The sequence below is a fragment of the Pocillopora verrucosa genome, chromosome 3, assembly GCF_036669915.1.
Source record: "Pocillopora verrucosa isolate sample1 chromosome 3, ASM3666991v2, whole genome shotgun sequence".
Classification (NCBI taxonomy): Eukaryota; Metazoa; Cnidaria; class Anthozoa; order Scleractinia; family Pocilloporidae; genus Pocillopora; species Pocillopora verrucosa.
In genome coordinates, this window is record NC_089314.1 from 21,139,326 (window position 1) to 21,166,413 (window position 27,088).

General features: G+C 38.4%; 3 protein-coding genes across 5 annotated transcripts; all 3 read left to right on the forward strand.

The window, feature by feature from the left end:
- The first annotated feature begins 17 nt into the window (after nt 1-17).
- On the forward strand, nt 18-14,081 carry LOC131797696 (F-box only protein 15). 3 transcript variants are annotated; one of them, XM_066163103.1, is made up of 19 exons: nt 18-164; nt 1,730-1,825; nt 1,933-2,037; nt 3,312-3,422; nt 3,534-3,623; nt 3,826-4,035; nt 4,439-4,485; nt 4,709-4,818; nt 5,053-5,135; nt 5,820-5,875; nt 6,705-6,788; nt 7,102-7,214; nt 7,517-7,575; nt 7,984-8,021; nt 8,464-8,543; nt 8,616-8,739; nt 8,777-12,309; nt 12,460-13,182; nt 14,030-14,081. In XM_066163103.1, the coding sequence occupies exons 1-16, from the start codon at nt 82-84 to the stop codon at nt 8,703-8,705; spliced, it is 1,455 nt and encodes a 484-aa protein (XP_066019200.1). In that variant the 5' UTR covers nt 18-81; the 3' UTR covers nt 8,706-8,739; nt 8,777-12,309; nt 12,460-13,182; nt 14,030-14,081. The 3 variants fall into 3 exon arrangements, with proteins under 3 accessions (XP_066019200.1, XP_066019198.1, XP_066019201.1); XM_066163101.1 differs by having other exon boundaries at nt 8,616-12,309; XM_066163104.1 differs by lacking the exons at nt 7,984-8,021; nt 8,777-12,309; nt 12,460-13,182; nt 14,030-14,081 and having other exon boundaries at nt 8,616-8,665.
- On the forward strand, nt 12,214-12,954 carry LOC131797673 (uncharacterized skeletal organic matrix protein 5-like). Its single transcript, XM_059115338.2, has 2 exons — nt 12,214-12,309; nt 12,460-12,954. The coding sequence occupies exons 1-2, from the start codon at nt 12,214-12,216 to the stop codon at nt 12,952-12,954; spliced, it is 591 nt and encodes a 196-aa protein (XP_058971321.2).
- On the forward strand, nt 13,517-25,613 carry LOC131797692 (probable G-protein coupled receptor CG31760). Its single transcript, XM_059115355.2, has 10 exons — nt 13,517-14,887; nt 18,279-18,441; nt 18,566-18,904; nt 19,374-19,442; nt 19,788-19,897; nt 20,512-20,726; nt 21,354-21,492; nt 23,471-23,576; nt 24,288-24,428; nt 25,000-25,613. The coding sequence occupies exons 1-10, from the start codon at nt 14,136-14,138 to the stop codon at nt 25,093-25,095; spliced, it is 2,130 nt and encodes a 709-aa protein (XP_058971338.2). The 5' UTR covers nt 13,517-14,135; the 3' UTR covers nt 25,096-25,613.
- Nucleotides 25,614-27,088: the final 1,475 nt, after the last annotated feature.

Below are 27,088 nucleotides of genomic sequence, written 5' to 3' on the forward strand. Positions count from 1 at the left end.
TTGTACCTAAGAACCAGGCCTCCCTCTTAATTAACAAAACAAACATGGCGGCAAAATCTGATGAAAGCGTAGTTTGAGATTATGTCGCAGCATGAAAAGCACCTCAGTGCGTATTTGAAATCCAAACGTTCTGGATCTAAATCTTCAGGTGCTGCAAAAGATAGGTAAGCCTTGGATTTCAAAAAGTAACGATTAAGAGTTCTTTGCGTCAGTTACTCTGTAGTCTGAACGTTACCCGAGCTACGACGTGATAAAGTATGCACCTAAACTTTTTCTTCGAGGCCAATAAGGCATTAACCTGCAGAAAAAACCCGCTCCTTATTTGAACCCTATCAAATGAACGACAATCACTTTTTACTGATTCTTCTCATTGCACACTGGTACAGTCGTAAATTTAAAATGCACTGGGTTAACTTAGGGCTGAAAAATTTGTGAACTATTTCAAATCTTTAGCCTGGAACGATAAAATTGAGCGCTCTCACCTCTATTCCATGATTGCTCACTCCCTCCTCCTTAGATTTACAGAGGAGAAAAGGGGTTAAGGGGTGAGCTGTCAATAAAGTTATGATCTTGGTTGAAGGATGCAGGATGGCTTCTTAGTCACAGTACACGGTTTAATTAGGAGTTTCACTAAAAGCTTGTTACCAGCAGTCCACCACCGCTCATAAAACCTCTTACCATCATCTGTTTAGCCTCCAAGCGGGCTCTCATTCTTGGTTAAAGGGGGTAAGTTTCTAAAGAAACTGTTGTGCTGCATCAGTGGGAGAGTATGACAAGGTTATTTGTATTATCATATGAGTTTATTAGTCTCTGTTAAGAGTTTCCAAAGCTGTCATTTTGAGCCTTAGTCCTTCATCAGAGCATTGGCATATGGAAAAAGTTATCAGAACCCCTTGTATAATTTACCCTCTGTCCCAACTGGTATGTACCTTTACAAATTCCAGTTGTGATGGGTTACCAGAGAAGAATATAATCAGTTATTAAGTACATCATATGTTGGAACATGGCTGTATAAGTCATCCTTCCCTACAATTAGCAAAACTAATGAGTTGAAAATTCTATTACCCTCTCATCTTATTAATCTCAAATATTGTGTTTGATGAATTCAATATTAAGTTAATTTGTAGAATGTTTAAAAAAAAGTTGGGTGTATTTTTATACACTGGAACCTTGATTATTCAGACGCATTGGGAGTTGACAAAATAGTCCAGATAATCGAGGGTCTGGATAATCAAGAATATAAATATTAATAAGGATCAAAAACTGATTAAATTAAGAAAGCAACATTTAATCATGAAACAAAACATTTACAAGTCATTTTGAAAGAAATATGGTCTACCTCTACAGGTGTGTATTAACAATTAAAGTTAATGAAAAATGTTTTTTCATTGGCCTTAAAATGTTGAAGTAAGTCAGTTTGTCTTAAAAAAAAACATCTTGAAATTAGCGTGAAATCTAACTTAGCAACAAGCAACTCTAAGCCAATCAGACCTCATTCAAATGTTCTTCATTAGTTATAATGCATATGAGTTCTGCTTTTGCTTTTTAAAAGCAAAACAAACTTGCCTTTACTTCACTTTTCAGTGCTGTAGTTTTAAAAAGAATATGGCAATGGATATTGATCATGACTAACAAATATTCATGGGATTGGGAGCAGAGAAAAAGTCTGGATAATCAAGCTCTGATTGTATACTCCACAATGATGTATAAATTTATTCTGATTTTTCAGGAATGCCCACACTGGGAAAAAACCATCAACAAAGCAATTAGGAAAATCACAGCCATCTGCTGATTTGAAACTGAAGAGAGGATTGGACCTTACCAGGTTTCTTCTTTATATAATTAATCTTTACAACACAAGAAGCTAACTGACAGTTACAGTGTCAAATTGAGGTTGCTGATTCCACAAATGTTCACTCATTTGTTTCTAAGGATTCCAGAGGAAGTCATCTTAAAGATATTCAAATACTTGAGTCCCTCTGAACTGCTGGTGTGTGCTCAGGTGTGTCACAAATGGTCTGCAGTTTCACAAGACAGGTATGTTTGCATATGGACAAGTGAGTTATCATCAATCAGTAATTAAGAAGTAATGAATTCCCTACCTAATGTTGATAAAATGTCAGTTACATGTAGCAGCTGGATAACAAACCACTAATTCTCTATTAACATAGAGCAATTATTACTAAAGGAATGTATTTATAAAATTTAGCCATGTTCTTTACATGAAGTATCAGAGGAGATCTTTGATCCATGTGTAAAGAGACAGGTTACAACGTCAGCTTTGACTCGTGTCTTAAATTACAAAAGGCTTGTTGTTTGTCTGATATACCCTGTAAAATGATGATGACGATGGCAGGTTCCTTGAGTCCAAGGATCAGCAGGAAGGTCATCCCTGTTGATATACCCTCTGGTGACTGTGAAAGCTGATCCTTGATCTGCACACTCTGCCACACCCTGGGCATGGGTGTTCTTGGGCAAGGGGGGCTCAGGGCTGCTGTTGCCTTTCTTTTCTTCCATTTCTCCTCTGCAGCACCTCTTAGGGCCATCTCCAAGGCCACAGCGCCTCACCTTGACATCGCTGTCCAGATTTCCCTCTCCTTTGAGTTTCTTCCCAATCCTTTTCTGGGATCCCATCATACTGTAAAATATTTTGGCAAAAACAATCATTACCTTAGCAACTCTTAACCCTGATGATGACCACTTCCCAGTTTTTTCTGAAACATCATCAACAGACAACAGTCTCTTTCAGGACCAGGGTTCACCTAGGCTATACTTAACTATTCCACACAACTCTCATAGCTGTTAAAGTTTATACTGCTTTAAATTTTTTGGAGACCTTATTTGATCAAGCTCCACCAACGATTCTATGTACATTTCACTCCTCATGTTCCATGGCAAGGTTGCTTTTGCCGTGATCAGTAAATACAATTTTTTAATTAGTATGAAGTTAGTTTGTGTAAGTTGTGCAGTTTTTGCTATCAATTGAAATCCAACATTATTTGATTTTATCAATTTATTTGCCTTCAATTTCTTTCAAATCATACATTCACATTTACAAACTGATGTGGTTTTCATAAGATCTAAAAAGATATTACAACAAACCTTATTTTCATATCAATAGTCACTGGCTTTGAAGATGACAAGTTTCCTCTTAGGTTGTTGAAATATGAGTCAATGTCAGCAAAATGTCATTCTCAGTACTACTTTTACCTTAATTTAGACAATCAAACGTTACTCTTGGATTCCATTAGTTCTGTAAACCTTTGTTTGGAGTTCCAAATACATCATTTTGTTTTTTTCTTATATTGTAGCTGTTTGTGGGAGCCACTGCTTCCTTATCTTCCAAAGCGAGTCAGAGATAATTTAACCTTCAAAGAAACAAAAGAGGAAGGTTTTGACTGGAAGCGTGAAGTAATCAAAAGGTGTCACAAAGATTTCTGTCAGTTTGTTTTGCTGCTTGTTTGGACTAAACTGAGTCAGTTATGGTATCAATTACACTGCTAATTGAACTTTTTTGTACTCATGTAATGCAGATGTATACATGCAAGGAATGAAGAGATACTCAGAAAGCGAGGAGTTTCACCGTACACTGGCTTACAGAAAGATGCGTTTCATCCCCTTAGGTTTGTTTTTAAACAAGAGTAAAAGGTTAAACGATAATACAAAGTGGTTAATATCGAAAATTTGACTCTATACAGTAAGCGTTTGAAAGTAAGCGAGCATCAAAATGAACTTAACACGAGGCTGACCCCACTTCTCACCTCACATAAATGAAATGTCTGTACACGCATAAGATTGTCAACAACTCTATATTTTGTTACCCAGGTTTACTGACATTAGATGGAAGCTTTGTGTTACAGACACCTCTGGTAAGGAATACTGGCGGTCGTCCGACTGCAGCACTCTTTTCCAGTCTTCACTCTGTGTCCGCTGGTATTCCCTAAATCTACCACCTCTCTCGAGACTGAAGACACTTCAGGTGTTTTCTTTTGTGCCAGTTTTCTTTAACAGAAGCTGGAAGCCTCACTATGAAAGGTGATCACAATCGTTCATGGGGGTAAAAAGGGTTTTCTTTTTTAATACATGATTGAATGGTCATAGGCATCCGTGCGACAGTCACTTTGTCACTCGGAAACTCTCGCCTTTTTTTTACTTTGTTTTACATTTATCTTTTTGGTAATAAGCAGGAGAGCTTTCACTGAAAGATGTCATAAGATAGGAAGTGTGAAGTAAGGGAGAATGCTCTTCTCGTCTAAATAAATAAATTATCAGGAAATCAAAATTTAACCTATGGATTCTGCGTAGTAGCCAGAGAATTCTCTAATTCATAGATATGGAAATTTTATTACTTTAAAAGCGGCTTATTTGTGATATCATTCTCCTCAAGGATATTGAAAACATCTTCACTTTCACATCAAACCTTTTTTTCCTTTTTCAGTGCCACTACAAGATCTCTTGTCCTCCAATTTGATCTTCGCTCTAAAGGTGAGAAGCAACGTCTTCATGAGATATTTTAAACTAAGCAACAGTATCCGTGACCATTTAGTACAGTAACTACCTTGTTGTGGACAACCTAATAATAACAAAAAAAAAAGCTTTATACTTAATTTCCCGTATAAGAAATTATTCAGTTTTTTTTTTAATTGAAAGCTGGTCCTTCTAAGTCTCAGACTGTTTTATAGGCGTGTTGCTGTTGTTTTTTGATCAGGCTCCAGAATGGCTCTTTCACAAGCCAAAGCCGTCAGTGGAGCTGGGATGATAACAGCACATGTGATATGTTCCTCCGTTTTAGCAGCTTGCTGGAGCGCCTCTTGGAAAGTAAGTCTTCTCTCCTCATAGGAGATGGCGCTCATACTTCACCTGAAAAGGTGTAGAATCATTGATTTGCTACGAGTATGGGTTAAGAATATTTGCATCACCATGTGTTGCAAGGAGTTATGTGATAGTCACACTCCAGTTGCTCCGAAAGCAACTTATTGAAACAAATTTAATATTTTTTTTGCATTGACGGTTTTTTTTTTGTTTGTTTGTTTATTTTTTTACATCTTACAGGATGGTGGGGAACTCGCTTTTCTTACACTTTGCCTTCATCAGCACAATCTGACTAAAAAAGTTCTTCTGGGTTCGCATTGCAGGTTTGCAATAAATCATGTCCTTTTATTTCCAAATTACATGTACTTTTATGTGTTTAGAACTTGCCAAACCCGCCATAGTTTTGAGGCATAGCATAGTGGTCAAATGATAAATTGTCTCTTCCTCTGTGGTAGTTAGTACTTTAGACTTCTTGACCCAGCATTCTTCAATCGAGCTTTACAAGCCACTTGACAATTACATTCGCGTCTCAACCCATCCTCGTATCCAGAGGTATTGATAATGCTCCTCTCGGACGATTTCTGCCCATGCAGAATAGGCAGCGGGGGGCGTTTTCTGCCCTTTGATGTTCATAGGTGGAGAGTAGTGGAGAGAAATTATCTCAGGAGCAATATTGCAGGGCAGTCAGTACGTGTACGTTCACATTGACTGAATCTCTCTCGGGAGTGTTCGAAGACATCATAAAGACATCATAAACGAATGAAACAGAAGGCGATGTTTAAAAATAAATGATACAAGAATACTTGAGAACAGAAATTTCTGTTACTTCGAGCTGGAGTCGAAAGAACGATTAAGGTTTTACAGGTCTCGTTTTTGTTCACTGATCAGCTGAAAACACGCCAATTACTTGACTATCTGAGACCGACACCCTGTCAATCGTGTCGCATTTGGCATCGATATTTTTCAGACACTTGTACAAAAACAATTCATGTGATTTTTCCTGTTAGAACCTTCATACCGTCAGCCCACGTGCCTGTTCCTGATGACATAGACCCAAAGTATGGTAAGATCACAACCGCATGAATAAATTTCTGTTGTTTTTTTTTTACCCTTTAACTCCCATGAGTGACCAAGACAGAATTTCTCTTTACAATATCAATACAATATCAAGCAGTCCAGTGATGAGAATATAGAAAAATTTCAATTAACGGATTATTAGTTGATCCAATACCAAATTCTCAAAATCAACATCATTAGATTTGTATGGCAGACAGTAGAGAGAATTACCTATGAGATCTTGGAAGTAAAAGGGTTAAAAGCACAACGTAATCTGAAAGATGCATCTCGATGTTACGCACATCCTTTTTCCGTTAACATGAGTTTTGGAAAAACTATTTCTCAAACTTGTAATAACCTCAAGAAGTATGCATGTATAATTTAGAATTAGGATTCATCATTAACAAAGAGGAAAGGTATAAATTGCAAGCATGCCAAATGTGTAAGCGTTAGATTTACCCAATGACTCGATTCTCGATGGGAATTTGGTTTTTCCGAGTGATACGACAATATAAGTCGAGAGAGAGAGAGTACAATTAAAGGCTCAATTTCCCTGGAATAGTTATGTCAAAATTGTTTGCTGTTTCAAGCAGATCGCTAGTGTATCAAGGAGGATTTGTTTAACAGTAAGAATCATAGCTGAGCAAGAAGAGACCAGAACGCCATTTTGTTCGTGGTTAGTTAACAAAATCGCCCGCTTGGTCTTAGAACGCGGCGTCACGCAAAGCGTTTTCTGATGGGGGAGAGACTGTGTTGCGTGACTGCGAAACTAAATAGCTGTTGCAAAGGAACCTGGCCTTGCACGTGTACTGACAATATGACATCTTTCTAATCAGGACTTCATGGATATTCCGCCACAATAGAACTGAGAAATCACAAAGCGACTTTCTGGGGAAGGCAGTACAGGGAACTCTACCAACGTGAGCAACTACACCATAGAAAATACGAAGGCATAGTTAAGATTGTTAACCCAGCGATACTATTTCTTTGGAAACTTATCACCTTTATTCACCTGTTCTTCACTGAGTTGTTTTCCTCTCTCGGAAAAACTGACGCACGCGGCATGTTTAGTCACATTAGCAAACGCTCCGCTTAAAATACGTGAAAGTATGAAAGCACAGTTTTCTTTAGTGGCTTAATGGTTCCGTTTTATTGTTTTTTTCTTTAGGCAACTTTTCTCTAAAAATTGTTTGAATCCTGTGCCATAACTAATTATTCTTGTGTTTGAAACAGAATACTTGGCTGATTCTTACGTGTCCCTTGGAGGTGGCAGCCACGAACACGGTTCATTTTCAAGGAAGCTTTCACTTCCTTGGAAAACAGAATTATTCAAAAACGTCTTACCCGTGAGTGCTGAAGGCAAAGATTTTTATTTCTTCTTCAAAGAGACCTTGCACGCTAGATCAAGGCGAAACACACTTCTTGTTCGCTATCTAGAAGCCCACCATTTCGTCTGTTTTCTTGTAGTAAATTTGATTAATCAATCACCAGTGACCCGCACAGTGACCCACCCTTCCTGTGCTTGTTATCAAGTTTCTTCACGTTTATGAGACTAGAACTGATCCATGATGTAGCTCCTTCACTTTTTATGAGTTATGCTGTTTTGAAACCCTTTGTCTAGAGATAACCTTATTTCCTTTTATTCTAGGATATGTGTTTCCTAGATGTGACTGTTCTACATGATAGGAAGCCTTTCTGGTGTTTCAGGTAAGCGAATCAGAGAATCACAACTGTTAAACGCAAAACGCAACCAAAACGTAACTCACGCAAATCAAATACAAGATAATGATTCAAATACATGTTTAGTTAGTCAAATGCAATGCTAACGCGTCGAAGTTATGTAACACAAGTTAAAAACAAGACACAAGTCACCCGTGTCAAACGCCCAGTATGAACGTTGAACACAGATTGCGTCGACTGAAGGCAAACTACACGCGCACGAGTCAAACGTACACACATGCGTCGAAAGATTCTTGTAGTAAGGTGATCCCTTCGGCTTATTTCGCTGCCGACAAGATTCTTACTATGTTGTACAGACTTCAAAACTGATGCATTTACTCTGAGATTGTGGAGTGAAGTATATCTGCCAACGTTTTCCATGAACTCATTTTGCAGCTCGCCTGTAAAAGTTCTTATCAACAAAGTATTAGATGGTAAGTCTCTTCACTTACGTATGACGGCAGGTCACAAAGGTTTTTGACTTTGGTCACTGGTACGGAATTATAGACCCGATTTACAAACGCTTTAACTGCAGGCGTGAACAGCAAAACGTACCATCTCTTAATAACAAGGTAATTTAGTATTATCGACTGAGTTTCAAGCGTTAACCCTACATCATTCGCTCTGACGAAGGGCGAACACTCGAAAAGACAGCTTTGAAACTCTTAACGGTGGTCAATTTACGTCATCAACTCAGTTGATAAAACCAAATTACCTTGAACTCTCCCACTGAAGCAGCACCACGGTTTCTGTAGAAACTTACCCCCTTCATTTATTTCTTATTAAATCCATCAGGAAAAAGAGAGGCATGATGTCCTCGAATAGTGAACAAGTGACTGCCTTGTTAAATTTATTCAGTATTTATTTTTCTCGCAGGTGATTTCACTTCAGAGGGAGAAAAACAGTTTATCGAATTCAGTGATGAACATGGTTCTTTAAGGATGGATTTTCTCTGGGTGAGTGTTTCGAGTTGTCTATATTACCTGTAGAGATATACCGTTGCTGATTGTGAATTTACGCTCCTTTAGATCGAAGATGAGGAACAAACGCTTGTTACTAACGTTGAGCTACGTGTCTTGAAGTCTTTTGTAAACTTCTGGTTCAACACGGCCTATTGAAGTCAAGTAGTCTCGACCAGTCCCTAACCCGCAACTCAACACCAGTCTTCCTTGTCAATTTAGAGGAGAACATAAAGACCTAAAGAGAGGATGGTGATGTTTATCGAATCAGTAATGGCGCAGTTTGTGTCTTCTTGATCAAAGTTTGGACCCCCTATCAAACATTTCTGGATCTGCCTGGGGTATCCTATGCGGTCGCTAACGTGCCGCTCATCAGTTAGAATCCCAACTGGGTATTTCTATCAAAGCTCTTGAGGCATCATTGGAAATGTCAATTAACCCTTCTAATAGTGTTTTACTGCAAGTATCTACGTTTTCAAAGATTTTTTTTTTGTTTTTGTTTGAAGTTTTGGAAAATACTGATGTTATTTATTGGTTCTCTATGAGCTGATACTCAGCGAGTAAATTAACCAGTCAGAACACGAAATTTTCAATTTGGGTTTTTTTAGGGGTTTGTTGAAGGGGTTTTTTATAAAAAGGAAATAAGCACACAGATTTACATTACATTTTGGGTGACGTATTCCCAATATTTTTCTTTTTAGGTCAATAAATATTTTATGACACCCCTCGTTTTCTCTTAATCAAACGTTAACCTAGTGATAAGGTGGTCTGTCTTAATGAGGTCTACGTAAGTTCCATATCATCTGCCCCGTAGACGAGTAAAATAAATTTCACCCAAAAGCCACAGTTCACATAATCGCTTAGTTAGGTTGAAAGAATTAAAATAACTGAAAATTCCATAATTTTCGATTATTTTCAGTAGTAATAATTACTACAAAGCCTTAAAAATGAATCAATGGGGTCGAGTTGTGAAAAAATCCGTAAATTAATCGACAAAAGAATCGTTACTGAATGCCACATTATGATTGCAAAACTGAAGCAAAATCCTTACGTTGAGTATACTCATTGTCAGCTTGGAATTTCCAAAACGAAGCAGACATATGGATATGTGAAATTTTGTTGATGCTGAAAATTATTCACAGGTCGTTATCAATAGCTGTTCTTCGAACATTTTGTCAATTAGTATGTGATGTTGTAAATGACAGCATTTTAATTATGCACAAAGAAACAACAAACACAGAAGGAAACTTTGAATCAAGGATAAAATAGCAGTGAAGCATAATGCATTCTCGGATCGGAAAATATCAATGGATCTTTCTCAACCAATAAATTTTCTTTCTATGCTGTCTTTTTCACTTTTGGATCTATAGAGAAACCAAGCAAGACTAAGGAAAAATAATTAAAGGGGTAAGTTTCTAATGAAACGATGAGGGGTATTGTGGGAGGATTTGGTTTTATCAACTGAGTTGATAGCGTAAATCGGCCATCAAAAAGAGACTCTAAAACTGACGTTTCGAGCTTTAGCCGCCCTTCGTTGGAGCGAATGCGAAGGGCAAAAGCTCTAAAACCTCTACGGAGGCCAATTTACATTGTAGACTCAGTTAATAAAACTAGATTACTTAGAAAAAGAGACCCTACTTAATGAAGATATGCAAACTTTTCCAGAAAGTTCGACGGCTTCACAGCTGGCATCGTTGCTCTGTTGGCAGGGCGTATAAACATCCTGCAGGGGATCCCTTAAGAATATCTAGACGAATCAGATTCTTGTGCTAACAAGAACACGTTTTTACACAACTCTTTACCCTTGGGTGTTGAAAGACAGAAAATTGTATCAAAAGGATCAAGGAATCAGCTCGCTTACCATGAATGTGTTAGTGTTTGTCTCCTCGGCATTTTTTCACTTTTTTCACGCATCAAATTTTAGATCAAAACTTTGCAAACGCAGCCCAATCAGGTCTTCAGCGCAAAACGAACGAAAATTTAACTTTTGCACTTTTCAATGATCATTTATTTCACTTTCTTGATGTTCCCAAAATCGCGGAAACCTTTGTGCAAACCACAAAACAGTGTCTGCTGCAATGCATCAAGAACCGTCTGTGTCTTTCACAAATGTTGCAGCGGTTCCTCAGCCAAACGGACATGTATCGTGTGAGTTACTTTCCATCGACAATTACAATGCATCTGAAAATTTCGTAAGTTTTACTTCTCATCACTACAGCATAATGGTGAGTTTGAAGGGCAATAATCGTCTTTTAGCACATGGCATAGGAAAACGTGATCGTGAAATGAGGAAATGAATGTCATTTTCATTCTTTCACTGAATCCAAAGTGGTGTATGAGCGCGGTTTCTGGATGACGAATTTTCAATTTGCTTGAAAGCTTTCGTAGTGCTTGGCTTAGATCCAATAGTGAAAGCTATACTTGTAGAAAAGTAACATTACAACCAAACGGTAAAACGTTTCGACCCCAGTTCTTTCTGTTAGATTACGTGACTTTTAAAATGCTTAAAGTTTATTTAATGTTAAATTAGTGTGACTAACTATTTGAACTATATTTTGATCTGTTTTCTTTCTGCGTGACTTCTACAATGATTATCATTTAGACAGTTTGACTTACGAGTACTTACAATTTTACCTTGAACATAATTTGACCTCCATGACAAAATTCACTTCAGGGGGTCTCGCTGTCCCTTAATGAGGGCTTGCGTTTTTAAAAAAATTACGTGTATGTGTAGAAATTGTTCCTAAGAGGCAATCTGCCATCCAAAAAACTAAGCAAAAGTAATTTTTCACAATTTTCTCATTGTGAATCGAAAGATAATAACAAATCAATTCTCACTTCCTTATTTTGTATCTTAACATTGACTGGTGTACCCTGCACCTGCGATCCGAAAAATACAAGTTTGAGGCAACGACAAAGATAGGGTTTGCTTGTTTTTGTTTTTGTTTTTTTTTCTAATTTCCAGAGTCCTTTTGAAAGTTCCCCCTGCCAGAACAGTGGCTCATGCCATGCTATATACGAAACATACAATTACAGATGCAAGGCCATGTGCCTTTTCTTTCAGTTTCTCTAGCTTTGGTTTTCCCTCAATTCACGAAAAAAAAGGAAAAATATGCTATTTAATAAAATAGCATATTTATTTTCTACCAGGAGCCGTTCTCTATTTTTGTTTTGTTTTCGAACCGGTGATCTGGCTTAAAGACAAGCACAGTTTAAGGGCTTAATTGTAGAGAAAAAAAGGAAAATGTGCTGATATGTTTCTATACTAGTTATCATGGTTGTAGTCTTTTTATGTCAAAGATATTTCGCGTATGTTAGCAAACAAATATTTTTTTAAAGAAAGACGTTTTTCGTCTTGTCCATGAGGAATCGAACCTCAGACCTTCGGATTCCGCGCTCCGATGCTCTACCTCTGAGCCACAGAGACTCCACGGTGAGCGTGGTCTATTACGACGTTCATATGTCACGCGTCCTGCATACTGCCAGGATCAGCAATGTCGATAGCGTAATGTTTGTAGACAGAAATAAGAGAGGTGGTAAGTTTTGAGCTCGGTAAAGAAATAAAGAGAGTGGGACAAAATAATTATTTTTTCACTGTCATAATTCATCATATTTTTTTTGCAATTCTCTCTTAAGATTCCATAAGAGCGGTGTGTATCCGCTAAGTATGGACGTTGGTGAAGTCCCGGTGTATTGTCACATGACCCTGCCAGCTTGTGGTGAAGGCCAATGGACATCAGTGATGAAGATTGATGGAGCAAAGGTACTAGAAAAGCAGAAGATCTCATTGAGAAATTAAATGTTGTAAATGAAATCCTCTACGGAACCTGGAATTTACTTGTTCCCATTTTCGCCATTACTCCTTAGTTGTGCTGAATAAAATTGAACCTCTTTTCCTTTTTTTTCTGTCAAGGACACTTTTATATACGATTCACAATTATGGAATAACATGGAAAGCATCGATATTCTCGGCGGAAGCACAGGGTTCGACTATCAGCAAACCAAGCTGCCGACTTTCTGGAATACGCCCTTGACTCAGATCTGTCTTGGAATGAAAGTTAAGGACGAAGATAGGTTTATCACAATCAATCTGACGGCCAGTTCGCTGCATTCGATATTTTCCACTGATCAGTACTTGCCAACATCATTGGGTCGAAATGTTTGGAAAAAGGTAGTGGGTCCTCAGGCTTCACTGCAGCATTTGCGCAACAAGGAGGGTTTTAACGTGGTGTGTTCAGGTGCCATTAAAACGAGAATCGGTATTATTACGGATGACGTGCTGATGGTCTCTCCGTTTACTTGCGTAGGCTGTGACTCGGCTATTACGTTTGGAGGCGATGATTTTCAAGTGTGTGGGAATAATGGCTATAAGGATATCTCTGCCATGGGGTATATTCTGATAAAATAAAAAATCCCGCTGTATGTGAAACCAAGAAGCACCTTTGGGAGGTTAATCCGTTGTGCCATATTAATATGTTTATAGGCATCTCTGTGAGCATCAGATGTTTGTAAGTGGACAGCTTGAATTTAAGAGCGAAGCACCACAAAGCTACGCAATTTGCCGGTCGTAAATTCTAGTAAACAACAATTCAAGCAGGGTAAATCTACCACACGGATCTCGTAAATGCAAGAAATTGTAAGTTTTTCGGTTCGTTTTTCGAAAGATTGATATTATTACATTTATAAAGTGTTGATATTTCCTAAAAGAATTTTGTTCAATAGAAGATTTTAATTTAATTTAATCTAATTAAATTTAATTTTAAAACCGTTCAATTTCAGAATTTATGATTTTCAACACAAACTTACGCAATTTTCTAGCCGTTAGTTCTAAAAAACAATGATTCAAGCATGATGAATCTATTACATAGTCTCGTACATGCAAGAAATTCGTTCGTTATTCGCTTCTTAGCAGAAAATTTACAATTCTCTTAATCAAGATCTAGTCACGAAATATATCTTGGTCGTTTTTGCCTCGTCATTTATTGATACTTTTCGGGTATAACACGATTACCCGGCAGACCCGACCCAATTATAATAAACTCTCTTTTTCGTGCACACCTTGTGTCTGCATACTCTGCTATAAAAGAATTGGTTCATGCTTTAGCTGAGCGATCGAGTTATGGATGCACTTGGGAGGTTTGGAGAGCACTCAAAAAGCTAGAGTTGCTCTCGGCTGCGCCTGGAGTAACTCTTACGCTTCTCTCATTACTGGAACAACTCTTGCTGAATTTACTCCTTGCTCAAAATCGTGGTATTAGGCTGGCGACTTTATTACTACTGCTGAAAAAAAATTTCTTTGTAGAAATCAGTATTATATTGTCTGAATTGGAATTGCATGAGAATTTCCTGTTCTTATGAGGCTGTGTTCTCAGCTCACAATTTTAATTTGTTCGTTTCCTCTTCCGCTTGCATAATGTGCGTGGTATTTTCCTTTTTGATATTGTTTTTCCTCTTTTAGTAATGTTTGTTTATGTTATTTCTAGCAAATGACCACATCAACCCACCAGCAGCTGCTGTGATGCCACACGACCAAGGAGTCTAGTTATTTAGTGTTCGAGTGTTCGTCTTTTTGTGTGAATAGGAGAATCAATGACTTTGTGGCAAGTGTGTTTCGTGTTTGCTGCTTTATCGAAACATTCTTGGGATAGCAAAAAATTTGTAAATGCAACTGGAGAGAACCTGAGAGGGAACCTTCTCGAGAGAGAGCTCCAATATGTGGCCCAAATTCATGATAAACTACAAGACGCTGTTGGATGCAACGATGTTGCAGTTCTCAACGTGTCGTTTGATAGCCAAAGGTGGAAAAACGAATCTCTTATTGCAGTCAAAGTCGCCAATCTCTTGACTTCTCTCTGGTCTGTGAAATCGTCCGCTTCTGCCGAATCTGTTGTTGAGAATGACATTTTACTGTTTCAAATGGTTCGCTACAACGTCCGTTTCTCTCCATCTGTTTTCGGATCAGCTGTATGTTTCGCGCCAAACTTGTACAAGGACTATGAAAGGTTTTGTCCTTATGCGTTCAAGGACAAGAAATTGAACGGAAGCATTCATGTTACAGATCTTGGGCAAACGGATTACGATTACACTACGAGCCCAAACGCTATTTGGTGGCCTGCAATCACACAAAAAACCAGAAACAAGAGGTCAACAGATTGGATGAAAGTGACCGACTTTTATTCAGTAGGAAGCGCGAATGGAATTGTCGAGAATGAAACCCGCAACCGATTACTTGTGACATACGAAGATGGTTTGTGGACTAGGCCGTATTTCGATTGTTTTGGTGGCAAAGAGTGGATGATAACCTATCTTGCTCCAGTTTTAAACGAAACCAACGAATTTTTGTAAGTTTGGTTTTTGTTTAATAATTTTGCCTCCATCTCTTATTCATCTATAATCATCGTTTTTAATTGTTTTTTTTTTTATTCTTAGCCAAGTGCATTGGCTGGGTCTTATGGTATAGGATCTGTGCGCTATCATTTGAGTACACTATCCTAAAGAGCAGTTTTCTGTGAAACGATAACAAAGTGTTGTTAAAAAGTAAATCAACTGAATCTAAGAATAACAATCGATCCTCTTCCAGGTGAGAATAGTCTTGTAAAGAACTCTTGACGATGGCAGAGACTGACGTTTTTTTCGACAGGTTGTGGCGGCATATGCCACTATTACTGATCACAGTCCTTTCCCGGACTTCTCCAAGGCGGACGATTATCATAACACGATCAAAACTGTCTTAAACTTGAGTGAAGTCTTGACTTCGCCAGAAGTAATAAATTCGTCAACTGACTCCATTTCGGTTTGCTTGGCACACGCCTATCTCTATAGTCCCGCGCGCGTAGTAAGCAAAAAGTCTTAGAGGAAGTTATTCATTTAAAATATGCGTAAAATCGGCATTCAGAAAAAAAGAATCGCGACTCAAAATTTAAACATTGAAATATGAATGAAATACAAAACTATTATTTCGCAATCATTTTCTCAAATAAACAGCCTATCGTATCAATTTTTATGTCAAGCTTTTCCAGCCAGTTCCAATTATTTAACCTATACATCATCTTGTTGAGCTTTTGACCGTGAGAAAAGAGCAAATTTCTAATTTTCCATGAATTTTTTAGGCAGAGACTTCGCCGGGGTCGCAAAACGTTTTTTCTAGCGTAAAGATTTCACGTCATACAGAAGTCTGAAAGAAAAATATGCGGATATCAAGGGAAAAGTCGAAAATTTATCATATAAATAGCCTGAATGGTAGCATATTGTGAGCACAAAACAACCCTCACATCTGTTCCGGATAGCCCTGTTGTTTTTAGAAATCGGTCGTTTTTAGGAGACCAATCAATATAAAACCGGTTGAAAAACCGCAAACAAACCTGCTAGTTAAATAAAAAATCAATGAAGAAGAATGGGGCGGAAAACAATCTGTTTGTCATATTGCACTTTCTTTTTCTCAGACGGTTATTGTTTGCTTCATTGCAGGCAAATATTTCAAAATATTTGAGTTGTAGTTAATGAAAACTGCAACATTTTTATCAGGCTTAATGAAACTGAGCGGCCTAATGGTTTTTTGCCGGGGGGAGTTTTAGTTGTAGTAATTACGCAGTCGTTAACCATATGCAATTTTTGCGGGGAAACTTAGAACATGGGCAGCTTACAGGAAAGTGTAGTCTAATCAACTGAGTTGATCATGTAAATTGCCGTTGTGAAGAGTTTCTAAAGCTTATCTTTCGAGCGTCGGCCCTGCGTCAGAAAAAAAGACTGAGGGCTATCGTTTGAAAAGTTAACTTAGTTTAAAAACTCGCCACGGTGGCCAATTTATATTAACAAGTCAGTTAACAAACCAAATTATCTTTAATTTTAACTGCGTGAAATAAATTAACTATGAAACTATTTGCATTCAAATTAGTCATTTCTGCCTTTCGAAGTTAACTACTAAAGGGCCAACAGAATAGAAGCAAAATGCCGATCAATATTTTTGCGAAACAAATCATTACCAGCAATGCGAGTCATATTGCGTCTCAAATACCGTACGTCAATCAAAGATTACTTTCAAAATGGCTTCCCGAAGATACAAAGAAATGTATGGGATCTGAAATAAAATCTTATTTTTTGGCAGTTTAAATAAATTAAATTCTACGTGCCGACCTCTCGTTGATAAATAATATGCAACTGCACTACGAAGCGAAAGTTTTTTCACCGTTTCGTTTATTCGTCGAGCCGCGGAATAGAGGTAAAATAACAAAGATCTTCGGTTGTACTTCCTTTATAGTTTCATCCAAATACCTTCACTTACCTTCACTTCCATGCTTTGAGCTGTCCGTGTGTTTCATGCTTTCATCGGTGCCGACCCCTCAAAATTTTCTTCAGTTTACGATCTTTCAAATACGTTAAATAAAGCCTTCCATGATAAAATAGGAGGCCGCAAATCAATCTTGAAAATAGGGCTTTTTCACTATTAGACGTAACCTTTACCTGAGCTCGCGAATGTCCTGTAGGACGCGAAGAACGACCACTTTCCATCGTTTTCTTCGTGAAAAAAGTCGCCATATTTACTTCAGCTTAGCAGCCTAGCATTTCCACGCTTTTTACCGCTGTTTTAACAATCTGCAGACTCCTACAAGCGCCAAATCGCGCCAATTATAAAAAACAAAATTTCATCCGAAGTAAAATATAGCTGCAGGAACATAAAAGGGTCAATACACATACCTCGTTCTTCAATCTTCGCCGGCTGATAAGTCTCTCCACAAAATAAACTTTAGATCCGCTTTTAAATTTTCTCCTTCCTTTCAAATGAACTTCTAAATCCACTGTAGAAAGAACATTTAGTGCTTTATAATCAACTCGATTCCTCCGCGGAAATCTACTTCGCTCCATGTTTACATGAAATCTGACGCCATAGCGCATGAACAGTAGAACCTGAAGAAACTACTGACCTCGCGGACCGCGGGAGTAAAATGTCTCGGATTGCTGGTAATGCATGTTTCCCGCGTACGAGACTAATTTTTCAACATCTTTCTTTATACCAGCGAATAAGCTTAAGATTCAACACCTTTTCATTTGGCATTTGATTCTGAACAGCTGCAGAACTGCTTGTATTGGCTCTATACAGGACATTTGACGCATATGAGCCTTCAACACCTTTTTGTTTTGCATTTGATTCTGAACAGCTGCAGAACTGCTTGTATTGGCTCTATACAGGACATTTGACGCATATGAGCCTGGTCAGTATGTTACCGGCTCGGTAGCAATCTCGTGCAAGAGCTTCCGTTACCCAATACAGCGGTCAAGGGTCAGGCATACGCAAGGGGATCAATTTTGGCCGGCTGAGCGGCAATTTCCCGCGTAAAATTTCAGGGAAAACATGAAAAATAACCGCTGTCTTGCAAAATATGCACAAATATTCAAACGCTTGTAGAAATCTGCACAGGGAGACAAAAAGTATGGGAAAGGAAAACTTGGGAGTCCAGAATACTAAAAATAATCGATTACAAGTATCCAAATACTCTGAAAGCGAGATTGGTTCACAAACGAGTTTAAAGAGCATTCGACGGCGGGATTAGAATTAGCGGAAGTTCAAAGTTTCACAAAGGATTCAGACCTTTTTGGTCTTAAAAGCGTGAAAATTGTTAGCAATTGATCTTTCTTAAGATTAAGGGTTGCTGAGAAGGTGGGAACAGCTTCACGTTCTGCAGTCCTGGAAATAAGACTTGGCCGAACATTTTTTTTTTCTTTTTGCTTCTTCAGAGCTTTAGTAAGCGTGGATATTTCTCTTGAGGATGTAGATATCGACCAGTGCGATGCCCCAGACTCCGCTGAACAACAGAGCTCAGAAGAGACTGGTGACCAAGCCAAACCAAACCACTTAAGCACATTCATGGGAACTCACAGGTGCAAAAAGAGCACAAAGGCAAGTTATACAGACTAAGAAACATCACATTCATGCTGATTTAATTCCATAACAAACTTAAAGGAAACCATCCCTGCCCCCTCTCCGTACCACATTTTAATTTGGAATAGCTATCTTTTTGCAGTGTGTACCAGTCCCTTTCCAAGGATTCAAACGCGGCACCTATCGCTGTACTTGCAAACGAGGCTACTATTTTCCAGACCCCACAGCAACTCGGAAATACTTTCCCGGGCAGGTCCTGGAGAAAGAATACGACAAGATGCTGAGAGGCGAATCGAACCTTTATGAGCACCACTTTGAGTGCCTTGCTTGTAGTGAGGGCTGTGAGGAATGTGTGGATGGCAGCGCATGCGTGTATGATGTGTATACAAAGCTGAGATATTCTCTCCTTGTAATTAACTGCCTCTTTGTCGTCATTTCGTTAGCCCTCGCAGCATTGGTGTTCAAACTTTGGCAGAATAAGGTAAAGAAAGGGCAAGACCAGAACAGTTTGGGTTCGCAATGCTCGTCACTGAAGTACTGGTTTCCAGGCCTCTGACTTTGACCCTTTTCTTTTTTTTGCATAGCAAGTTACGTTATGCATCCCTTTTTAACATGTTTTAGAGGAGAGCACATCTTTAAATAAAATACCACAATTATAAAACTCCACACCGTGTTACCGTCCCAAAACCTAAAAGTCATATACTACTGTCCATGGGAAACGTTCTGAACTTAATAAACGCCGCTGTGTTTGATCGAGTAAGTACGGAAACCAGATGCTTGAAAGTTGTTTCTTAGAATATGATTAGTCACCTGGTTGTATCTGCTCTGGGCTACGATCAAATTTCTCTAACCAAATCTTGACAGAAATTGTGCATTTTTATTATGATGTATGAAATGAATGAGTTCACGGGCAGCTTTCTTTTCAGTGACATTTTTTTTCCGTCTGTTAGATATTCAAAGCTTCCTGTCCACGTTTTCTTGAAGTTATTATCTGCGGAGCGATAATGATGTATGTAAAGGTACGTGATTTGACTTGATCAATCAGTTATTTACTGCACAACTAATTTTAATGAATGAATATCTCTGTGATAAGTAGACTTTTAATGAATCAATTTTTTACCCGTAGTTTTTAGTCTTTCTGAGAGCCTCTGTATGATTAAACCACGTTGGGAAAAAATTGTTCCTCTTAGAAGACATTAAACACAGCTTGAAACAACTCTGAAATTTTTTGCACTCGATCCACTTGGCCGTTTTGTCATGTCGGCTCCCGTAAATCCTCACCAAACAACGTTAGGAAAATAATCCAAAGGTAAGACCAATCATCCCAGTTCAACTGTTGATGCATGTCCCTTTCATGATTTAAGCTTATCGTATCGTTCCCTAAACCTTCCGAAGTGCGCTGCATATTGTCACCTTGGTTACATCACCTGGGTTTCGCTTTGGTATATGGTTCTCTGGCTCTGAAGACATGGAGGTAAGAAGCTTGTTGTAGGCCCTCAGTTAGTAAAGGGGAGGAAAATTGTAAACGGAGTGTAATGGTGACAGGGCGAAAATGAAGGAGGTCTAGGTTGGGTCGCGTAATGAACGCGACTCGATCCAAACCTCCGTAGTCTTTCACTCCTCTGCTACTATCACATTAAGTTTTATTTGCTAAACGCCTGAGAGGCTGAGAGGCTGAGAGGCAAGTTTAAAAAGGTCAGCTTAGTAAACGATCACTGTAAAAATGATACTTTTCACGAACCAACCATCTTAAATTCCCTGACGATCATCCGCTCATCTAACCCTGTTACCCCAGTTCAGGTTTTCGGACCTTCAATAATAGACGTGAAACAGCCCGCCCGTCAGAACTACCACTGTAAAAAAACAAACAAACAAACAAAACACTCATACTAGCAGTTGATCGATTGTCACAGTGGTAATTCACTCCAGGAAGTTCAAGTTTTCCTCGAGATGCAACTACTCTTGTCCTTGAAGGGGGAATTATTATGATTACGATTGGTAATCTTAAGCTTAAAGGATTAATGATTCTTATTCAATAGTAACCATGCATTTCCCTTCCTTCTTTCTTTCGTTTTTCCACCACTCCAGAGTGGTGTTAATTTTCCGCGTGCGCTCCGCTCGTAAGTTGGCTATAACAGACAGTGTGTTGCTGAGGAGATTGGCAGTTATTGTATTGCTGTATACAAGTTACTTGACCGTTTGGATGGTGATACAGCCACCTTCCATCGAATCAAGTATTACCGCTGATAAACTCAAATACGACAGATGCTCGACAAGCTCGTTTAGTCACATGATCTTAGCAGGTAAACAAAACATCCTAAATCACGTAAGTGCCTATCAGTGCTACTCATTGTGGCCGGATACCTAAATACATGGATGTCTTAAATGAAGCAAAATCAATCTGTGTCCAGGGAAGATGAGAAATCTTTAGGGTATCCTTCTCCCTAAGAAACGTGTTTACCGCGTAATAAGCGCGCTGGACCCTGGGTAGGAAATCCCTGGTTCGAGCAAAGCCTGGTCCATGCATTATTTTTTTCGGTAAGTACCCTTATTCTCATGGTGCCATAAAGCATTTCTCCACTCAGGACTTGCGACAAGATGATTGGGACGAATGCGATGCGATGAATTAGCATTCTATTGAAAAAGAGTCATGATACTTCGATGGACTGACTATCAGAGACCGTGGTACACAAGCTATGTTATAGCATACTTCAGAAGATCCATAAATAATTCCTGGAAATTTTAAAGCTTTCCCTAGTACACAAAGAATTAGTCAAAATTTGCATGTTTTTACACTTCTCTACTTCTGATAATGTTTTATTGAGTATATTTGTCATAAGTACGATCTGGTAAAGCACTTTTTCCTGGAACAATTCCAATAGAGCAAGTTCCGTTACAACAATTTTTGATTATTTCTTTCTTTCCCTCAGCTGACTTCGTAGTCCTTGCTTGGGGAATGTGGCTCAGTTTCAAAGTGAGAAAAGTACCACAAGTTTACAATGAAAGTAAATTCATCGGCTATGCCATATACAACGCCACGTTTATAATCTGCTTCATCAACGTGTTGAGGTAACGCAAAATCATTCTCAGGCTCCCGAGTTTCCAACCTCCTTGGTCTTTTTTCCTCGAACAAAATAGCCCAGAATCCGGCATTTTTGTGATATTAGGCTTGGGCAGTCATACAAACAATGAGTGCTTAACCCTTTGACTCTTATTAACATCTAATTTCTTCTTACAACATCACCCCTGAATCAAACATTAAGGACACGAGAATAAAGGAATTGATCACCTGCGAAAGATGCTCATGATTTTACAACAAATTCTCCTTGACTGCACCCCAGGAAATGGGTAACCGGTCGTTTCGCCTACGGGTCGTTTCGCCTACCGTCTGTTCGCCAACGTCTAGAGTCGGTTCGCCTACCTCCAATATGTCAGTTCGCCCACGATTCATATGTCAAAGCTTAAAAACTGAATTGTTTAAACGTTCTTGTTGAACCTCGCAGAAAACTGAGTATTAAGATGAAATAAACCCCCGTTCACGGTCTTTGTGTTTACTTGTGACTCGAGCGGCCTATGCTAAAGGAAGTGGGACTCTATGAATTAATGTTTTGGCTGTTAGTTCGTGCGCTTTCATGCAATCCGTAAACTTAGTTACATAGATGAAAAAATGTATATATAACAGGTAAGGCGTTATTTGTGCAGACTTGTGACTTAAGCGGCCCATACTAAAGAAGGTCAGACTTTTCATTAACATATCATTCAAAAGGACAAGTTACTTAAGAAATTAGTTTGTTCCCACTTTACTTCCTGGTTCAATGTTTATATCGATGTTGCGATTTGTTCTATCATGAAATTTATAAATTAGTCTTTTGTTAGTTCGTGCGCTTTCACGCGATCCGCAAACTTAGCTGGATGAAAAAAAATATATAATATAGTTAAGGCGTTATTTGTGTAGACTTGTGACTTGAGGTGAGACTTTCACTAACATATCGTTCAAAAGGACATGCTAGCTCATTTAACAGAGGATTATTATCGAAACATCAACACGGCAATCAACGGTGTCATCAAAGCTATAATCATCGATCTGATTTACTACAACTTGATTCTTTCAATGTAAACTTGATAGCATAGTATAGAAACATCATTTCTTTATCACTTCCCTCTATTAGGTAATGAAGAAAGTAATGCACCTGCTGCCAATTCAACATCAATTTTTGTTTCAGTTGAATCAACTGTTTTATACAATGATTGTTATACAACGGAGTTTAAGACGTAGGCAAACTGAGATATTGGACTTAGGCGAATCGACTCAAGACGTAGGCGAACAGACGGTAGGCGAAACGATCCGTAGGCGAAACGACCCGAAAGGCGAAAAGACCGTTATTTAGGAAACGTATAGAGAACAGCATGGAGAATCCATGAACTTTAATATAGCATGGAGAATATGGATACTGATTTTAGAGTACAGTGTGAAGGGTTAAGGAGCTAAGTTGTTGAAACACGAGGGAATAAATAGTATATAGTGCTCATAAACCGTCTTAGCACTAGACAATGGAAAAGAAAGCACCCAGTCTCTCAACCTCTCATCCAGACCTTATTCGCTCAGCTTTAACAGTGTTGTACGACATGTTATTAGTTCCCTCTCCAATGGAAATGCAATGCCTAAAGCTAACAACTGATTCCACGGGTCTTCTCGTCCGCGAGCGAACATTTTAGAATCAGCGAAGTCTGTCTCTTTCCTTTTTTTTAGTCATTTTTCATACGCTACTTTTAATTATAGTTCAAGCTGTTCAATAATCGAGTGAGCTTTTTCAATATCATGCAAATGTAGCTTCATAAACAAACTCTCCAAGTGGATGCAATTTCGCGTCGTGACCGAAAATGGCTCAAATCTAACTTCTCGATTCAGATCAGAATCAGCCTCCTTAATACCAATCAAAAAGTTCGTTTCAGAATAGAAGGCACCGCCCTCTCCCACTTCCCTTTTCTAATGAACGTTCCCCTCCCGAGTTTCCTGGCAGCAGAATCTTATATTTATCTCTTTTAGTGTTGTGCTAAGTAGCGGCTCATCTCCTGACGTGATGTACGCCATGGACTTTATAAACATCAACATTAGTGCCTCTGTCACGCTGATGCTTTTGTTTTTCCACAAGGTACGACTAAATGGGTTGATTGCCGTATTACCTTACAGCAACAACTAGTTCATTAAGAAAGTGTTGACGCTATAGAAACACAATCTTTTTATGGTTAAAAGGATACGATAAAAAGATGATAAGACCTCTCTATATATGTGAAAATGATGTAACATCACTAGACCTCTGTTAATCTCCTTCGCAGCCTTTATTTGGTCTCGTCACGCAACACCCTCTCTCAACCGAGAGAGAGAGAGAGAGAGAGAGCAAGAGGGTACTGCGCGACAAGACCAAACAATGGCTGCGAAGGAGACTAAAATTTTGCAGGCCTCCATTTATCACTGTCACACAAGAGTAAGGCACACATGTCACTGGAGGACTGTAGGCGTGACCATCAAAGTAATGTAATCTTCTCTATCCCGAAACACGGAGAGCTGCGAGAACGCAATGTTTTTTTATATCTTACATGTAACATGAAGACGTCCATATATAAACATTAGCCTCTAATTAGCGCGAAAACATGTACAGATATTTGTCCGCGATGCGAACAGCGTAAAATCAGAAAACTGTTATGGACTTAAGTTTTCATGAAAATTGAGGAATTTTCTTGGATATCACCCAGTTTTAGCTGAGGAATATATGTCATATGCTGTGTTTAGACCAATCGCGCGTAAGCAAAAATATTTGATGGATCATAAGTTCTAATGATTTTATCTATAATATTCTTTGCAGATTTTCTTAGCTTTGGCCTTGAGAAGTAACAGCCACCGCACCTCTCCTCAGGAGAATAAGTTATCAGTTCGTTCCAGAGGGGAGACATTTGCTAAGGAACTTGACACAACTATACTCGGTGGAGAAAATGACGAACTTAAGGTTGGCGTCGCTTGATAAGTCAGTTATTTGATCACAAGCAACTCATTGCGCGGCTAAATTCTAAAATACCTCGGCCTCGGGGGACTTGGAGATATCACAATTGTCTTCACGGGCTTGTATCTGGTATATCTTTAGTCAGTGACACTTAACTTCGGTGCTGCAGAGCTCGAAGCCTTACTTTTCCATCCTTTATTTCTCCCTCTCCCTTACTTTTTTCTATTTTTCTTTGTATGTCTCTCATTCCGGCTTTCTTCTTTATTTCTTTCTTTCTTACTTTGTCTATTGGTTCATTTATTTATTTATTTATTTATTCATTTTTGATATTGTTTTGCTTGCTAGCTTGTCTTCTTGACTTGCGTCACGGACCTCGCCGAAAAGGAGGCGCTGCTCGTAGTCGAATAAGTTTTGTAATATCTTGTCTAGTATGAATTTTTACAGTTAGTCCATAAAGATTGGCCGTGATCATTATTTGCTGGCATTTACCTCCATTTGGCAAAGCTTGCACTTTTGTCGCACAAACACTCCTACACTTACAACTGATAATTAACCATTTTCTTTTGCTTTTCCTCAGCGGGAAGTACGAAGACTTGCTTCGAAAGTTGCACTTCTTCAATCTCAGTTGATGACCGAGCGAAACAGACACGTAACGAAGATTGGGTCTAGCTAAAAGGCTAAGTGTCAGACTTGCAGCCAATTTGTCGTGAATGAGTGACTTCCGAGTTCTTAAGTTTAATAGAATTAAGATTTCATAGCTCTCTTTAAAAATCATCAAAACATTGACGGTCATAATCTCTTCCTGTACAGAATTGGATTCTCTCAGTTTGTTCATGAACTACTATAGTTTGTAAACCTGTGCAGCAGTAAATGCTGTTTGAAGTGCATTCATTTTGTTTTATTTGCTAATCTTTTGACTCGTGAAGAACAGAAACCTACCGCTGCCACTGCGCATTTCCTGCCATTCTTTAGCCCAGGGCCACTCGTTTCACTTACCGTTACGAGTTTCTTTAACCACGTGACCAAGAAGAACGAGGACTCTGAGAAATGAGCATCTTCAGCATTGAAGATATTCTTAAACCGAATCTATAAAATTTTTCGATCTTTTCTTGATCTTTGTTTTGATTCCATCTTATTTTATTAGATCTCATTTCTGTTTGCTGTCTCCTTCAAAAATTTAAGGCAGTTTTTGTCGGCGTAAACTAATAATTAATCATTAATTATAAGTAATATTATTTTGTAATGAAACTAATCAGCGGTGCAATGTTAAACCAAGCTTTTCAATAAGAAAAATAAAAATATTACTCAATTAATCTGTTAATTTTTTTCGCCTACTTCCATTATAATTTTTACTATTTCCATTTTGCATGTTATTCTACACCACTAGAAACATTTTAACAGCCAACCGTGAAAAACAGAATGTTACTTTATCGGTGAGATATGTGATAGCCATTAGTTAATCAATAGTACATACGAGGAAATAACATTTATTCTTAGCATATAAGTGACGCATAATTTTAGAAACCATAGGTGTGGTGGGATTTTTTTTTTTGGAGCATCGTCCGTGACTAACCTTACCGGTAGGGCAAGTAGTAAATTCGTTTGTCGTTTCAATTAGGTGATTGACGGAAATAACTCTGTAAACAGCCTACGACCAACGTCAATCGCTGTTGTTTAACAGTCCGCCCAAACAGAGGAAATAACTCCTCCTAAATATGGCATTCATCCCAAGAGTTTCAGCAGTTATAATTACTACAAAGCCTTAAAAATAAATCAATGGGGTCGAGTTGTGAAAAAATCCGTACATTAATCGACAAAAGAATCGTTACTGAATGCCACATTATGATTGCAAAACTGAAGCAAAATCCTTACGTTGAGTATACTCATTGTCAGCTTGGAATTTCCAAAACGAAGCAGACATGGATATGTAAAATTTTGTTGATGCTGAAAATCATTCACAGGTCGTTATCAACAGCTGTTCTTCGAACATTTTGTCAATTAGTATGTGATGTTGTAAATGACAGCATTTTAATTATGCACAAAGAAACAACAAACACAGAAGGAAACTTTGAATCAAGGATAAAATAGCAGTGAAGCATAATGCATTCTCGGATCGGAAAATATCAATGGATCTTTCTCAACCAATAAATTTTCTTTCTATGCTGTCTTTTTCACTTTTGGATCTATAGAGAAACCAAGCAAGACTAAGAAAAAATAATTAAAGGGGTAAGTTTCTAATGAAACGATGAGGGGTATTGTGGGAGGATTTGGTTTTATCAACTGAGTTGATAGCGTAAATCGGCCATCAAAAAGAGACTCTAAAACTGACGTTTCGAGCTTTAGCCGCCCTTCGTTGGAGCGAATGCGAAGGGCAAAAGCTCTAAAACCTCTACGGAGGCCAATTTACATTGTAGACTCAGTTAATAAAACGAGATTACTTAGAAAAAGAGACCCTACTTAATGAAGATATGCAAACTTTTCCAGAAAGTTCGACGGCTTCACAGCTGGCATCGTTGCTCTGTTGGCAGGGCGTATAAACATCCTGCCGGGGATCCCTTAAGAATATCTAGACGAATCAGATTCTTGTGCTAACAAGAACACGTTTTTACACAAACTCTAAACCCTTGGGTGTTGAAGGACAGAAAATTGTATCAAAAGGATCAAGG